Source organism: Anomalospiza imberbis, chromosome 16, assembly GCF_031753505.1.
Source record: "Anomalospiza imberbis isolate Cuckoo-Finch-1a 21T00152 chromosome 16, ASM3175350v1, whole genome shotgun sequence".
NCBI classification, from domain to species: Eukaryota; Metazoa; Chordata; class Aves; order Passeriformes; family Viduidae; genus Anomalospiza; species Anomalospiza imberbis.
The window spans coordinates 5627658-5645447 of record NC_089696.1 but is presented as its reverse complement, the minus strand read 5'-3'; the positions used below and the strand labels follow the sequence as shown (position 1 = coordinate 5645447).

The following is a 17790-nucleotide window of genomic DNA, read 5'->3' as shown; positions in this document are numbered from 1 at the left end:
GACTTATAGGAAGGGAATTAATTGTCCAGATGGTATATGAGGAAAGCATTTTAAAAAATGGGAACTAAAGGCAAAGGATTATATTATGATTAATTATCAAGGTATTCTGAATTCCAGTTGATGCATTTTTGAAGGAAGAGTCAATCACAAGATTGATTTTTAGCCTGCTGTAGGTTCAGCATTTCAGTATTTATTTTTGAACACATCAGTTCTGACTGTATTTGCGTTTTTTCGTCACTTGATTTTCATGCCTTGTTTCTATTTACTTAAACATAGCAAGTATCTATATATTCATTTTTTAAAAAAGCCTTTATAAGATGTTCAGAAATGTTAATAGGGGCTGATGATAGAGTTTTGGAAGATCTGATTCAACTACTTCTGTTTCTACCTTAAGCTAGTGACACCCACTCTTAAAAAGGTACATAAACCAGGTACAGGAAGAGGTTTAAAGTTAACTCTTCAAGGTGCTGACTTGTTCTGGTGTTGATATTTTCAAGCAAGAAATAACTTTTGCTTGTGAAATCAAAGGTCTAACTAATACCTAGTGATATTGGGGGTTTGCCCAGATCGATCTGGTTAACTGGGATTCTGCATTTGGATGATAAAAATAAAGCAGATGGAAGTGACTGACTTTATTAGCTTATTTGAATTGTTCTGAAATTGAATGTTCTGATTTTAGGAAGGAAATTTTCATAATCAGGGTGCTTCAGCTTTGCATTAGGATGTATGGAGAGGTGGTGGGATCTCCATTCCTGGAGATGCTCAGAACTTAACTGGATCTGATCCTGAGCAACTGGACCCCAGTCTGAACTTGGCACCTGTAGGCAGAAACAGATCAGAACCTAGAGAGTTCTCTTCCAGACTGCATCACTAGAAACTCTTGAAGCTGTGCTTAACACGTTAGAAAGTTGAAAATTTGAGTTTCAACAGTTAAAACCTGTTGCCAGTGATAAAATTTAAGATGCTATTTTCTTCAATTTATAAAATTTATACAAGCAGTTTAAGCAAATCTCAAAATGAAGCAAAAAGAAAACTTTTTTTTGTTGTCATTAGGATGAGGTTGGGCTATTGTTCTTAAAATTACCCTAGCGAAGACTTCTGTTCACTGTCCTTCAGAAAGAAGTTGATGATAAATTTCAGTGAATTTTTATTAATGCTTCCTTTTAATATGTGTAAGTACTGCTAACGGTGTAGCTTGCAACTGAGGAGAAATAAAATTTAGAAGTTACTTGTGTTCATGATTCTGTTTTAGGTCATCTCTAGTAAGTGGTAACTTCTGAAAATTAAATTAAAAATCTTAAAGATTTTTAATGTCACATTAAATGTCACATTTAATGATATGTCATGTGACATATCATAGTAGTTTACAGTTGCATAATTAACCATTGTTTTTCTGTCAGAAGGGATTTGCTTTCTTAATGAAATTGTTTCTCTTATTTCATCTTACTGTAGCTATTCTGATTATATTCTTTATTCTTTGAAGTATTTCTGTTGCTGCACTTTTGGAAAATGTAGTGGATCCTCAGAACTGGAATAGAAAACTGGCCTGTCAACATTTTAGGCACTTCTTTTGTTGTTTTTCTTTCTTATTTTGTCTTTTGCCACATGGTTCTATTGTTTTTGTGTCAGTGTTGCCTTAACCTGGTGCGTGTCCCACGTGGTTGCCAGCCCTGTGTGCTGAGCTGTCCTGCAGCAGTGCCTGGCAGAGTCCCCAGCTGCCTGCAGGCAGTGCTCCCCTTGCTGTGTGTGGGGAACTGAGTCCAGGGTAAGCCAGATGTGCTGCACACCTCAGGAATTCTGGCTAATGCACAGACTGAGGGAGAGGCACTGAGGCCCAGTTCAGCACTTCACTCACAGAAGTGGATCATTCCCTGTTGTTTCATAGGCAAAAATTCAGATGGCAATTTCTCTGGTTTTAGTAGGTTATTTTCTCATATGCTACTTAATATTGGAGTCTTTTTTACTTTCATTTGTTGCCTAATCTCCTTCCAGTGCTGTCTGTTCCTTTTTATATTTACACTTCTCAAATGAACATCTCCCTTTTGTTTGCTCTTCCTTTCCCCTAGATGTATTGATGTACACTTTTAAAAAAGTAAATCTCATCTCAGTGACTATTGAACTCTGCTAATCCCTGTTTGGTCTATTTGTGTAATTTCTTTGTTCCCAATCCTTCCCAGATCAGTATAATCAGTGAATTGAATTGTTAAGCTGTTTGTTTGCTGGACAGCGATGATGTTAAGTGGGAATGAATGAATCAGGGACTCTCAGAGCTTCCTCTGACTTCTTTCTCCATGTGGACTGTTTCTGGATTTGTTCACTTGTTGCCCTTTATGGTTTCATGTGGTTGCTTTTTCACAAAACCAGTTATTTTCAAGTCTGTAGTATTGACTGCTCTATCTGGTCCTACTGTGATGATTGCACAGACATACCAGGCATGAGAAGGTATTTGAAGGTGTTAAATGCTTTAGTGCATTTACTATTCTAGGCTGGAATAAGGGAACTACTTAGATAAAATAACCATGAATGGAGTCTGTTGTTCACATTTTTCTAACCACTGTGCTCTAAGGAGAATTGTTCCAGACAATTAATGTTTTTACACTACAGTGCAAGATTTTTTTCAGACTTTTTTGAAGTGTTGATTAAATTGAGTTCTATGAAGGAAGTCACTGAAGAGGAAAGTATGCATTAAACAGGATGAGCAATAAACTTTTCTGATACTAATTGAACTAAATGCTTTTTCAGGCTGTGTACATGATGCCCACAGAAGGAGATGATTCATCCAAAAGTGTTCCTTTAGCATTGCAAAGAGTGTTTTATGAGCTGCAACATAGTGACAAGCCAGTTGGAACTAAAAAGTTAACAAAATCATTTGGGTAAGTTTCAGAAACGTGGACTGTTTATTGGACTAAGGCTTCCTAAAGCTTTTCTTTAAAAATATTCTATTTTAATAAGGTTACTTTTAGAGAGGTGCAGAGAAGTGTTAATGTAACATGGTGTTAATTTTTAATTTTCTGTAGTCTACTTGCATAGGTTTTTATTTGTAGCCAGTACTAAAGACAGCTGATCCAAAAGTCAGATTTTTTGGGAAGAGGAATGGTACAGAAACAGAGCTGTTAAAAGCAGGGTTATCATTTACCTGAACATTGTATGATGCATTTGACTTAGGTAAAATTCAGAACAAAATAGTCATTGAAACATGGCAGTTCATGTATTGTGAATGTCTTTTAAAAATGGAATCTGTTTTAGATTTAGTGCAACAGCAGTAATTTGCATGTCCATGTTGTTGACCATTGATGGCTGCTGTAACACTTTTCCTACAAAATACTGAAGACACAAGTTAGGACAGAAAGATTAACATTTGTATAACCTTTACGAGTCTTGTCTTTGCATATCTTGTAAGTGTGGAGTAGGATTTTATGAAAATCCATTCTAAAATACTTTATTTTGTATTACTTTGTCTCACTGTATTTATAGGCTAGTCTTGTAGTAATACTGACAAGCCCTGTTTTATTTCAAAACACATTAGGAACACATCTTATTTCAAAACACATTTTGTATCATCTTTTTCATACAGTTGTCCTTGTGTTCATCCTGCATCTGCTGCTACAGCCTGTAATCGTGCTCTGTCCTAAAACAACCTCTTTTCAGCCTTGACTCTTTCCCTTTAGGGGAATCTTAAATCAGTAGCCTCAGTGTTGTCTGTTTATCTGGCCATACTCTCTTCCTACTAGCACACTGTATATTTGGTGTATCAGTACTCCTGCTCTCCTGTTACAGGACAGGACTTGGTGATAGAGTAAATATTTCATCTCGAGTTCAGATCCCAGTTGTGTCATATCCAGTAGCTTGAAGAGGCCTTTCCCAAGGGAAAGCATTGCAGGTGCTTAATTTTGTATCCAACAGCAGGGTTTTAAAAATGTGTTTGTGCCTGCTTTTGTTCTTGGAAAAGAATTTTAGAATGTGTTTGAAGGTCTAGGTTTCCCCCTTCCTTCATCATTGAATCAGAGAGGGGTTTTTGGCCTTGTGAGCCTTAGGTGCTTGGGTATTACTAGGGTATTCCTTTTTACTGAGTGTTGTGAATTTCTGTGTTTGAGTTCTTTAAGTAGAAAATGATGCTATGTCTGAAGGAACCCTTCTTTATCCTAATTTTAGTGTGTGACCTTTTTCTTTCGTTTGTCCTATGAGCTGGTTAGTGTTTAAAGCCTAGAGAGTCAGGGCATTATTTTCTATTCTTAATTATCTGACAGGTCACTTGATTCAGCTTGTTTAAGTGTGGACCCCACACAGGTGTTGGCACACTTTGGAGATTAGTTTGGTGCCGTGTGACAGTGGGGGTGAGTCACTGAGAAGAGAGTGGGAGGAAGGATAAAGTCAGCACTGCTCCTGATCACCCTGCTGCTGGTTCCAGGGCCAGGGTGGAACATCACACTGAAGCTGGTGCCTGCAGTCAACAGAGTTTGTACAACTGGGAGTGGTGACTGCTGCAAAAAAAGTTGTCAGAGACTTAGAACTTAAAAAGCTTTCTTGAGCTGAAGTTACAGTTCTCACCAGTGTAGTTAATGCTGGAACTAGAAACACTTAATACTTCTTGTTTTATTGAAGGCAGGAGTACTGAACACCCGTGTTGCAGTGTGCCATGCTGGCTATGAGGCATTTAGATCCTGCTGCCCTCACCCCTGCTTTCACACCGTGGGTTTGCACAGTTCAGAAAGCTGAATACCTCCTTGGAGTTGCTGCATGCCCAGGATTAACTGTTTAGATGAGCACAAAGGAGCCAGTCTTTGCTATAAATCCATTTGCTTCCTTTCCTGTGCTGAAATAATCCCTGAACACCACTTGACTGCACCTGAAGGGCCCTCAGAAGAGAGGCAGCTGGAAACCTGCTGTGGAAACTGATGGCACTGAATTGCTCCCAAGCCTTTATTTAAGAGTTTTTTTTGGCACGGACTGAGACTGGGTTGTAGGCTGGAAGAGCAACAGCCTGGCCATGGCCTCCTCAGCTGGCTCTGGGTGCCTTTGCTGTCCTTGCCCCAGTCCCACACAGGAGAAGTGGGGTGGGCACAGAACAGCTGCCAAAATCTCTCACAAGTTCACTGCCCCTTCTTCCTACACAGCTGGAGAACCTGTGCATCAGCCAGGCTTAAATCTCAGTCTGTACAGCTTGTTGTGTATTACATTCTTGATTTGCAAAGAAATCAAAAAATGTCTTCTGAGCTGTTTTCTTCCTAATTAGTAATTTTTTATTTATTTACCTTACAAAGGTGGGAAACTTTAGACAGCTTCATGCAACATGATGTCCAGGAATTATGTCGAGTGGTATGTTTATACTATTTCTTGCTGGTCTGTGATGTATAAGTTTCTCTTGATATTCTGTGTGTGTATATATATATATAAAATATAGTTAAGGAACTATCAGTGTAATAGCGGCCCTGATTAATTTAAATTACGTCTCAAAGGCAGAGTTTTTGCCTTGGTTTCTCTTTAAGAATGGGATTACTTGTGGCCTTTTGTGGGTTAGGAATTTGTAAAGAGTAGGGAAGCTTGAAAGTTGCTGGAACATGTGCTAGTGGTACTTATATAGCCATGGAGAGAAATGCAGTTTTGAAGATGAAATGCATTGTTACGTCTGTGGGGGTTTCCAGACTCAAAGGAATGGAGTAGCCCTTACTTTAGGGGAAAGAGGGGGATTTAAAGGACTAGAAAGGAAATGGCAGTACAAACAGACTAACATTTCATTTTTGTCCAAGTGACTTAGCATCTAACCAGTTAAGTAGTCATGTGTGTGTGATGAATAAATTTAAAAACTACAAGTTTATCTTGTGTAAAACTGACTTTTCTTTCAGCTGCTTGATAATGTGGAAAATAAAATGAAAGGCACATGTGTAGAAGGCACTATCCCTAAGTTGTTCAGAGGGAAGATGGTGGTATGTATTTTATGCTTTTCTCAAAAATAATTTAAATTAGCTCTCATTAATTTTATAAAATTGAACTTCTGTGTTGTTTTGGTTTTCTTTCCAGTCTTATATCCAATGCAAGCACGTAGACTACCGATCTGAACGAATAGAAGATTATTATGACATCCAGCTAAGTATAAAGGGAAAGAAAAATAGTAAGTGATACATTGTGATATGCACCCATCCAGTACTTCAGTATGTTGGACAACTTTAGTGCCTGTTGTTTTCAAATGGATTTGTTGGTGCAGAGTGATTGGAAATACGTGCTTTAGGACACTTTATTGAAAACATTTTCAATGCAGAGAATGTTTTTGCCTGCATTACATTTCTTTTTTTTTCCTTATTGCATTTCCTTTCCCTGCTCCTTCATCCCTAATTCTCTCACTGGTATCATTTCATAAAACTCTAAGAACTTTAGGAGTTTTCTGATGTCATAAAACTGCCATGGTGATCACAGTGGTATTGTCACAGTAGTTATATATAAAGATGAACTCAGATGAAATAGATTCTTATTTAGACTTGGCCATAGTAATAAGAAATAAAAAAGAAGTAACTACTCAGAACAGCATAACAGTGGTCCCTTGTCATCTCTTTACTGAGCACCTGGGGTATGGGGCACGGAAAGGATGTGTAAGAGTCCAGCAAACAGAGGCATCTGGCTTGATGTTTAACAGTTGTGAAGTGAGGAGTCGTGGCAGACAGCTGTAACTGTGCGATTTTAAAATCCACTGGTATTCTTAGGTATGCCTCTGCAATATGGTGCATTTCTTGATATTCTTAAACAATATAAAACTATGCTTAAAGTAAGGACAGAAATGTTCAAACACAAACTCCCCTCTCCTGATATTTCATTTGATTAATATATTGCAGACTAGAGTAAACTTACATTTTTTCCTTCACCTGTACAATTGCCCAATCTTTTTTCATTCAGTTTTTGAGTCCTTCATTGACTACGTTGCAGTGGAGCAGTTGGATGGTGATAATAAATATGATGCAGGAGAACATGGCTTGCAGGTATTATTTTTTTAACCTGATTTTAAATCGTTATCTTTGATAAAATAACAATGTTCAAAACCCATTCTAGATTTTTATCGAATTATTTTGATGATGTTTCTTCTTAGACAAACCTTTTATATACCACCTCTTATTTGGTGTTAGGTTTCTTAAAATGGAGCTCAGATTTTACAACAATTTAATTTGTTGTGAGTTTTATAGATCCAAATCTTCAGTTGCTAGAATGGTTTGCTTTTGCACTGATCTCAAGACTGAGAAGTTGTTCCTCTATGAGTAGTCTGTTTTTCCATGTGCCAAGTAAAAAAAAGCAGCATAACTCTAAAAGTAACTTTGGACAGCTTATGTTTGTATTCCCAGCAAGAACAGCAAGTGAACCCATGGAAATTAAACATTTATATGTGTGCACGTGTTTCTGAGCTCTTCAGTTGCACTTTGCTGCACCCGCTGGAGTAAGCTGAAGTCCTTTATAAATAATACTTTACTAAAGCTTGTTTCTGCAGCTTTGACATACCAGGTTTTGTCAGTAATGTTCTATATATTCTTTAGCTGTTCTTAGGAAGGTATAGCACAGTAGCCAAATCCATGCTGGCAGGATGCAATGAACATGAAATTCTTAATTGTGCAAAAATGAGCTTTTGCCTCCATATTCTCCCAGTTTTATTTTTATGCAGGTAACTTGCTCTTAATGCAGTGAGGTGTCCACATATCCTTGTTTGAGTGGCCTAAATTTAATTTAATTGAGTTTTCGTGTTACTGGTGTAGCTCATGGGAGGTTGGTGCAGCATTAGGATACTCAAATTGCACCCAAATTTTGAACCATTCCGGTGCACATTGTGTTGTCAGATCTGTAGAAGTCCATGTGAAGAGTGTCTGCAACAAACAAGTATTTTGAGTTGCTAAAAATCCTGCAATTTCAACCCTCTATTTCCTTTAAAATGTCTAGGAGGCAGAGAAAGGTGTGAAGTTCCTAACACTGCCACCAGTGTTACACCTACAGCTCATGAGGTTTATGTATGATCCTCAGACTGACCAAAACATCAAGATAAATGATAGGTAAGTGGGTTGGTTTGGTGTGTGGGTTGGGATTTTTTGTAGCATTTAGACCTGTGAATGTATTTTAGCAAAAAATAGCTTCCCAAAATCCTGGTTTTGACTAAGCTCTGAGAGGCAGGCATGAGCAGTCACACACAGTGGAGGTCCCCTAAAGGTGCACTGGTTGAATGTTGAAATTCAGAATGATAAACTGAATGTTTGGTTATCCATAGTGATTGTTTTGACCATGAGCAGGTGCCTGCATCTTTTAATGGCTTGTGTAGCATTCTTTGTGCAGTGTGTGGCCAGGCTGCCACCAGAGTAAGCAGGATGAGTAAGGAGTTACCTGCTTGCCCTCCATCTGTTTCCATGGATGGAGGGAGAGCCATTTGCCCACTCACTGTAAATAGAGGCTGATAATTTCTCGAGGAGATAGACGGTTGGTTGTAAGCTAAATGTTTATTGCAATTATCTCATTCTCAACAAGGTGAGATATTTCAGAGTAGTGTTCCAGTCCACTGGTACCTGTGCTAGGGAAGCTGCATTTGTCTGCTAGAAAATAACAGATTTTAAAGCTTTTGTTTGACGCAGTGAATCCAAACCAGCCCTAATTCAGCTGAAGTGCTCTTGCCCTTGTTACTGAGGGCATGCTTTCCTGAGCTGCTTGAAAAGTTTATTTTTATTCCATATTTAAACAGTATAAATTCTGCCATTGTGTGCAGCATGTCCTGGATAGAAGTGGCATTGTAACAGTAACATGTTCAATTTTTATCCTTTGCTTTAGGAGTACACATAATGTTCCGTAAAGTACCTAATAATGCATGTTTATCTTAACTACAAATAAAATTGTCTTCATTCTTTTCAAAACTAGGTTTGAATTTCCTGAACAGTTGCCATTAGATGAATTTTTGCAAAAAACAGATCCTAAAGATCCTGCAAATTACATTCTCCATGCAGTTCTAGTACACAGTGGAGATAACCATGGCGGACATTACGTTGTTTATTTAAATCCAAAGGGCGATGGCAAAGTGAGTATTGAAAAGCATCTAAAAGTATTTCTGTGTTGAAAATGCATACTTGCAGTTTCTATAATGGGCAAATCTTCAGAATTTTTTTCCCCTAAAAGAAGAGTACATACATACTTGGCTTTTAACAAAAGACTTTTTAACTGAGGAAATCCCATCATGTGTTTGTGTATGTGTTAAAGTTCTGCAATCAGATTTTATCCAGCATTTTTTTCAGACTGACTTTGCTAAAGCAAATATGAGTATTTCCAGTGTTTCTGTGACTCAGAAGTTCAGCATGTTTGTGTAAGTCCCACTGTTCCAGGTTTAGGTGACTTGATTGGATCGGACATTTATAGGTCAGGTGCCTCTTCCCTTGAGTTGACTGATTTTGTGTGTACATGATTGTTCACAGTAAGAGTAGAAGTCAGATTTTACTGTGAATTTGTTGCTATTTGTTAATTTAGTCTTAATTGGCTTTATTGGTTTAATTTAAAATTTGATGTATATTGCTCTAAATGTATAAAGAATTACTAGATGTCTTGTGCATCACTGCTTTTTATTTCATTTTACAACAGATAAAGTCAATTTTCTGTTTCTTACAGAAATACTAGATATTTGAAGTCTTAAGAGAAGCTTATTGGAATAATTATTGTGCTTTTGGTAATCACTGTAAAATGTTCAGTGGAGGTTTGGTATTTATGGGCTTCCTTATGCTGAGCACAAGTAGCAGGTAGCACAAATTATACTGAACTAGATTTCTTTTAAAAGTCATACCGCTTGAAGATAATTTTAGTTACTTCAAAGAGCTGAAAGACATGCCAGAAATAGGATTAATTTATCATTCAGGAACATGTTTTTACGTGTAAAATCACCTTTCTGTAAAACTTCCTCCCTAGTGGTGTAAGTTCGATGACGACGTTGTGTCGAGGTGCACGAAGGAGGAGGCGATCGAACACAACTACGGGGGGCACGACGACGACCTGTCCGTGCGGCACTGCACCAACGCCTACATGCTGGTGTACATCAGGGAGTCCAAGCTCAGTACGTGCCCTCTCTGTGCTCTAAGGGCACTGACAGGCAGGCACTCAGGGCTGCCCTACCTCTGAACTGTTGGCTGTGTTCCTGCACAGCAGGACTGCCTTATTTACAGTCGCCACGTAGAGATCCCGTGGGATCTACCAGCCGTTCTCTCACTTTTGGAGAGCATGTGCTGCTCTGGGTCATCTTTTAGCTCAGTAAGGCACCTGCAAAATGCTTCAACCTTGGCTGGTTGATAGGATGGAAAACTTAGTGAACTGACTTGGGTAGTGGAATTAAATCAAATTGGTTGTAGACATGTAGCTACATATATGCTTTAAAAAGGGAGTGGTGGCAAATATTTCTTTAATTCTGAACTGAATATTTCATTCAAAAGTCTATGATACATATTTCATGGGTGTAGTGCATTTTGGCTTGTCGTAGAAGTGCTTCTTTTGCCAAAGCATGATGATATCAAACCATGTTTTTAAGTGAAAGATGAAGAAAGCTTTTTTTTTTACTTCAAATCAGGAGGAAGTCAAGCGTGTATGAAAAAGAACTTGTTTGATGTAGATCTTGAAATAACATCATAAAATCTGCTTTGTAGGTGAAGTTTTGCAGCCTGTCACCGACCATGATATTCCTCAACAACTTGTAGAAAGGCTACAAGAAGAGAAAAGGATAGAAGCTCAGAAGAGGAAGGAGAGGCAGGAAGCTCACCTCTATATGCAAGTGCAGGTCAGTTTTTGAAACAGATCAAGTCACAACTACTTTACCATGAAAATTTAGAATATTGAACCACCCTGGAGGCAAACTTTGATTTTTTTCCTCTTTTTTTTTTTTTTTTTTTTCATTTTTCTTCTGAAGTAGCTTTTGAAGATAAATTATAATTGTAGTGCTTTTAAGTGTATTTATATATGCAATGAATCTTAATAAAACACACTGTACTGTATGTTATAAACATTTGTTTTCTTTAGAATTTATTGTGCTTGTGAATAAAAATAGTAAGTTCAGGTGAAAGGGAAAAGGACCAGGTTATTTCAAATGGCTGCCCTGCCACTGCACTTTTATCTCCTTCAGGAATTATTTTCTAAAATTAGAATGTATCTAGCCATAGGCTGCAGGTCTGGACTATTGCCAAACGGAGCTCATCAAGTAGAAGCAGAAGGAGAGAGTGCTTATATTTGCAATTATCTTTTTGGAAAAGCCAGATGGACTAGATTGCTATGAATTGCCTTAAGGAACCCTGTTTATGGCTCTTTCCAGAGCCCATCTGGCACAGGCAAATAGAACCCATTTTCCATGTGCCTCCATGCTTCCTTGCCTGTTCTCTGTGGTGTTGATAAAGCAGAGATACTGGTGAAGTCCAGCTTGTTCTGCCCTGCATTTGCAGAGTTTGCAGTGGGACACTGGCAGTATTGCACTATTTGTGCTTCTGTTAACAAAGAGTGCAGGGGAGCTGTGGGAAATACAGGGAAGGGGTTCAGTGGCCTCCTTGCATTGCAGCAGTCACAGAATTATGTAGCCTTTTTATTTTTTTCAAGTGCCAGCATTGTTAGAGCATGTTCCAAGACTCAGGATCTAAGCACAACTGGTTTTTAATTGCTCAGGATTTGTAAGAATTAAGGTATTTTAATTACTTTCACTGATAAGATTATCAATCACGATTTTTAAATTTCATTGTAATCTGTATTCTTGCAAATTTGCTTCCTGAATACATGAATAGTGTTAGCACTGTGCCAGAGGGCCAGTGAGGTTGTATAGTAAAGCATCCTGAGAAGGTATTATGTGGTGCAACTGGGCTGATCTGAAAAGTAATCTTTAAATGTCATTTTTCAGATAGTGGCAGAGGATCAGTTCTGTGGTCACCAAGGCAATGATATGTATGATGAAGAAAAAGTGAAATACACTGTTTTCAAAGTATTAAAAAACTCCACGCTTACAGAATTTGTTCAAAACCTCTCTCAAACAATGGTGAGTTTTCTGTAGCTGAATACCTGCATGTGTTTATTTTGTTACATTATGGTTGTTTTATAGCCCGTACCTTCTCCACGTCTTGACAGCAATCATAATTTAGACCTTGTAACACGGAAGATCTGTTTGAGTTTAATGAAAACATTTTAGCCTATTTGTCCCTTGTTTTGATTTAGTTTCTTGTCACAATTTTTATTTCTTTTAGGGATTTCCCCAGGATCAAATCAGATTATGGCCAATGCAAGCTAGAAGTAATGGAACAAAAAGACCTGCAATGTTAGATAATGAAGCAGATGGCAATAAAACGGTAAGTAGTCACTGAGAGATGATATTACTTCTGTACATCTCCTGTGATTCTTAGTTCTCTTGAAGAATATCTAACTTTAAGACATAAGATTTTTCAGGCTTTTAATTTAAAATTAATTTCATTGTATCTGGGAAAGTTTGGTACTTGGGAAAACTTGGTGTTTAGTGGATTAGTTTGGATAGGAGGCAGGAATTGTGGTTGGTGCATGATTTTTCTGCTGTGGGAAAAAGATGTAATCATGATTTCTTACGTTAGATTAAAACAGAACTGTCTTTTTGACAAAAGACAGTTTTGGATTTAAGGATTCTTAAATCTGGATTTAAGGAATTCTGTTGTGTAAAATGTGTCTAAATACTACAGAAAACGGAGATTGGTTTCACTATCCTTTTAAAATTAATTTATGTCCTTGTCATTATAAAGATAGCTGTAGGTAACCTTTTGAAAGATAAAGTGGGTTCATTTTAAGTAAAACCTACTGTTACTGCTTCATCAAAGCTTTTGGTAGTTTCATGTCTATATTTGTTTGTCTTAATAAATTCCATAAACTTCCTTTAACACAACTTTAAAAAAAACCCTCTCCCACTTATTGTACAATGTCATAACGTTCTTGTATCTGATTAAAATGCAGATACCAGGTTATAGTAGGATCTTCAGAGACTTTTTTTTTCTTCTCTCACATCTTTCTGTATAGATGATTGAGCTCAGTGACAATGAGAATCCATGGACAATATTTTTGGAAACAGTAGATCCAGAGATGGCTGCTACTGGAGCAACATTACCCAAATTTGATAAAGATCGTAAGCATATGGACTAAACATTTCTAAAATACAAAATGCTTTCATTTTGGGTTTATCTCCAAAATCATTGTGCACTCCTTTTTTCAACAATGTCGTTGATGTATCCATCAAACTGCTACAGTGCTGAAATTAGTTTTTCTTATGCAGTTTTTCCTTCATTTCTCTTGAAGTGGAAGGCATGCTTTGCATGTTTTTAGACTCACTGAATAAATTTCTCTCTGTATTTTAAGGGCACCGAATTAATAAAGACACATATTTGTTACTGTGTAAATAAAAACAGGTGATCTCCTTCCCCCATCCCAAGCCTTACTAAAAATTAAATCTTGTTTTTTACTTTGTAGATGATGTAATGTTGTTTCTGAAGATGTATGATCCGAAAACTCGGAGTTTGAATTATTGTGGACATATCTACACCCCTATATCCTGTAAAATACGTGAGTTCTGAATTTGAATTTCATTGTAATCATTGAAGTTTTTAAAGTAGATTGCACACACTTTTCATTTAATAGTAATATCATCACTGAAACCAAAGGTACACCACAGAAGCAAATTCTTATTTCACCCAGCACATGAGAGTTTTCTTCCTCATGTGGTGTCAGTGACATTTTCTGCAGGTCTGAGCCTCAAAACCCCACAGGTGGTCAGTTCATTGTTGCTGTACTCACCAGGTGTTACAGCTGTTTGAGACCTGTTGTGAAGCTCTGGGATTTGATACTTCCCTCCCAATAGCTTTTCACGTAACTCTTCTATAACCTTCCACTATGGCAGCCTGAGCAGCTGCTCAGCCTCAATTATGTGTGAGCCTTGATTTTCATATAGGGTCCATTTAAGGAATTCAGCAAATACCCACTGACTAAAAATGTTTTAGTTTTTCATTTTGAATGTCTCATTTTGTTAACTTATACATATTTTTTAATTTTCTTTTTTAGCTGTTTGGATTTTTTTTTAAGATAGTAAACCTTTTTTCTGGGGAAGGAGCAGTGTTATTTAATCTCTTGGATTTTCAATGAACTTGCACATATTTTTGTTGTTCAAATGAAGTGGAAAGGAACCATAAATGTGTGGCTGGTTGAATGTCAACAAGGGAAACTTAAGTGTGGAAGGCTCTTTCTTAGGCATTGTACAACCATCTACCCAGGGTAAAGAAAGGGGTTCTCTCCTGTCTGTGGTTGGTCTCACTAGCAATTAGTGCTACACATTTCACATTCCTTCTTTTTTCTCCAACAGGTGACTTGCTTCCAGTTATGTGTGAGAGAGCAGGATTTCCACAAGAAACTAACCTTATCCTCTATGAGGTTTGGACTGATAGACTTGTCACTTTTTTGTCTTCTGCATGCTGTAAAGAAAAAAAAATATTTATTAATTTAAAAAGTTGCTCATAACAATGGTAATTAATAAATTATCAGCACTATAATCTGTAACTTTGAAGTCTACAGTGCTGCAAAAGAGTAGCAACAGAGAGTTAACTTCAAAACAGATTTTATATTAAACAGATAAAAGTGTAAAGCTTTAAAACAACAAAAAAAAAAAACTATCTCCATGAGGTCCTGTATGAGCAGCTTTGTTGTGCTAAACCTGTGGTGCTGAGTTAGAGAAGCTAATGCTGCTGACATTACTGGCCATTGTGTTTCCAGTGCCCACCTTAATGAAGTTGAGAAAATGTTTCATCTTCTCCTTCCTTCCCTAAGCCAAAGTCAGTAAACAAAATCCTCAGTCTGCTATGCTGTTTCTGCACAAATACACAAGCAGTGAATCTTCATAACTGATACATTTATTGCATGCTGATGATGCAGATCTTGCCAAGGCAAAGTCCTTGCTAGAGTAAGAAAAAGGAATTGGGTTTTTGTTGCAATTTCTGGTAGCAGTCCTGTTGCTCTCTGGTGGTTCCAGGGCAGCACACACACACTGCCATCCTAAAAAGCAGAGCTGTACTCCTTGCTCTGGGCAGGCCAGGGTTACAGTGGCATTCCAGTTTGTTTACACAGGTGCTTTTAACCCTGGGTCAGCCCAGAGGTCAGCAAGTATAAATATGTAATATGCATATAGATATTTAATAACACATACATTAGATTTGTATAGATACATATCTATCCATTTCTTTCAGTTGAAAGAATATATGGGTTACCTTATCTGATTTCTTCACTATTGGTGACTTATTTGTGACTTTTATTTTTGTCTTTTATTGTGTGATCAATAATTTTTGTTCTTTATTGCAGGAAGTTAAACCCAATTTAACAGAAAGGATTCAAGACTATGATGTATCTCTTGATAAAGCTCTCGATGAACTCATGGATGGTGACATCATAGTGTTTCAAAAGTATGTATTTTAAGGGGGCATCTTATTGCAATTATATCACCTGGTTCACTTTGAGAGCTGAACTCCCTTTAAGCTTTCTTATCAAGAGCTAAGTATTACATTCCAATAGTAGATGTGTTCTCTGCACTTCTCATTTGTTTATTCCAAGGGGAAATGAGTAAATATCAGTGGTATTTGAGTATCATGTGCCACATTACTTAAGGAAAAGGTGTCCTTCTAGTTTAGAAAACCAATAACCTAAAACACCTCAAAATATTACCAGAGTGTGTTCAGCAATGCATCTGATTTGTGCAGCTTTTTACTGGAGCCACTGTAACGCAGACATCGAAGAGCCTTCCAGCATTTCAGATACCATGGCCACTGGACAAGGCTCTTGGAGCTCTTTCAGCCCAGAACTACACTGAACTGCTTTCCCTTTTTGCCTCTCCCTTGTGCTCACAGTCAGGTCCTTACTGGTCTGCAGTGATGAGATGCTCCTAGTTTGCCTGAGCACGTGCCACTCGTAGGTACTGGTGCTTCAGCTGGAGATTTCTCCAAGGCAAAAGGGGAGCTTCTGCATCTTGTAGCCAATAAAGGGATCTTCCATAAGCTTGGCAGGGCTATAAATCAGCATGTCTATGCTCTCACTCCTGATGGTCACACCCAACTGTGTTGCTCTGTTTCTCTCCATGGGCTGACAGTGGGTGGAAGCCAGCTAGTCTATCTTCAGCACTCTTACCCCAGATTATGTGAGATGAATGTATTTCTCATGTCATGCCTTGGAACTCGCATTCCCAGTTGACCCAGTTGGTGTTATGCACCCTTGGCTGGCTGCTGACTCCTGGGTAAGTGCACAGCTTGTACCCTGGTGCTGTTTCTCTGCAGAGAAGTTGGGGTACCAGTCAGGAATGACCCAAAACAGCCCCTGTGCCCACTCTTCTGCCTCTCTGTGCCAAGGAATGCTGTCCATCTGTCCTCTGTGCAAAGCGATCGATACAGGGGTTCATGGAAAGCTGTGCAGCATTAGTACAGACACACAGGGATGTGCCAGGGTGGGAGGGAGGGACAGCTCCTGCTGCAGTGGTGCTGTGAGCCCACAGGAGCCCAGCAGGGCCAGGCTGCCAGGGGGGCAGCAGAGCAGGCGAGGGCACCGGGCCCTGCAGCGCACAGACACGCCGGGCTCTGGGTCACTGCTGACTGCACAGTCCTACTGTGTACCACTGGTGGCTCTTGCAAAAGGTTTCTAAACTTCATCTCTGTATCTCTCCACTGTTGCTGACTTACTGTAGAACATGTTTTTAAAGCCCCAACTGCCTGTGTAACAATGTGATGTGTAATGGTATCATCATTTGTTTGCTCTTGTAGGGATGACCCAGAAAATGATAACAGTGAGCTCCCAACAGCTAAGGAATACTTCCGAGACCTCTATCACCGTGTGGATGTCATTTTCTGTGATAAAACCATCCCAAATGACCCAGGCTTTGTTGTTACTTTATCCAATAGGATGAATTACTTTCAGGCATGTGTCCTGTTTCTCTTTTGTTTCCTTGTTTGGAAAGTAACTTTTTCAATAGTTCACAAATGCATTGTACATACTTACAGAAAAGTTCTTAAACCATCCGTATACATTTTTTGCATAGTGTACATTTAAGGAAGCCACTAAGGCTTTTGAGAAAAAAATACTATAAACCCCACAGTTTTATTAATAATGAGTTATTTGATAATCGGGTTCTTTCTTGGTAGACCATTCTGCTCTGTCAGGGAAATGATATTCTCATGAAATTATGCATTTGCTTTCAAAGTGATAGGTAAAACTTGCTCAGCTTATTTGGCCATTAAAAGGAAAATACCTTGGGAATCTAGTGATTACCTATTTTGTGTCTGTAATATCAACAACAGTATTTATTTTGTAGACCAAGCTGTATTGCTTTCTTCACACAGTGACGTTTAACGCACAGTGACACTAACAGATCAAACCTGTTGTGTTGATAATAGATGGGTTGGGGTGTTTAGATGAGAAAAACTGGACATGGAAACATAAGAAAAAAACTGAAATATAGTTGGTCTGATCTATTAAGAGACTGAGTAGATTTAACTCCCTGCAGTTGTCCTGCAGTTGCTTTTGTCAATGTCAAAAAAAAAACTTACTTAAAACCACATAGTTTTATTTTCTGTCCCCAAAGGCAGAAACTTTGAGCATCTGCATACATAGGAAAAGTCAGGGATGAGTTTTGCTATACTGTTCTCATTATTTGTTTTTAGGCCAATTGCTCCCTCTTACTTTAAAGTGTAAGGTCTGTATGGTTTGAGGTTTTTTGGTAAGGCAAAACCAGAATGCCCCTGCCTTTTGTGAGGCAGTGATGTGAAGTGTACTCATGGGAATAATGTGGTG

General features: G+C 38.2%; 1 protein-coding gene across 2 annotated transcripts in view; it reads left to right on the top strand.

The window, feature by feature from the left end:
• The window catches only part of USP7 (ubiquitin specific peptidase 7), a 71276-nt gene that overhangs the window by 43073 nt on the left and 10413 nt on the right, over window positions 1–17790 (top strand). For both annotated transcript variants that reach the window (XM_068206719.1, XM_068206720.1), the window contains 16 exons: window positions 2743–2873; window positions 5262–5316; window positions 5844–5924; window positions 6019–6109; window positions 6886–6968; window positions 7912–8021; window positions 8872–9028; window positions 9904–10048; window positions 10632–10762; window positions 11864–11998; window positions 12204–12305; window positions 12997–13102; window positions 13444–13536; window positions 14330–14397; window positions 15319–15419; window positions 16764–16917. In XM_068206719.1, the coding sequence (XP_068062820.1) occupies window positions 2743–2873; window positions 5262–5316; window positions 5844–5924; window positions 6019–6109; window positions 6886–6968; window positions 7912–8021; window positions 8872–9028; window positions 9904–10048; window positions 10632–10762; window positions 11864–11998; window positions 12204–12305; window positions 12997–13102; window positions 13444–13536; window positions 14330–14397; window positions 15319–15419; window positions 16764–16917 (1743 nt within the window). The remainder of the gene's footprint in view (window positions 1–2742; window positions 2874–5261; window positions 5317–5843; window positions 5925–6018; window positions 6110–6885; window positions 6969–7911; window positions 8022–8871; window positions 9029–9903; window positions 10049–10631; window positions 10763–11863; window positions 11999–12203; window positions 12306–12996; window positions 13103–13443; window positions 13537–14329; window positions 14398–15318; window positions 15420–16763; window positions 16918–17790) is intronic.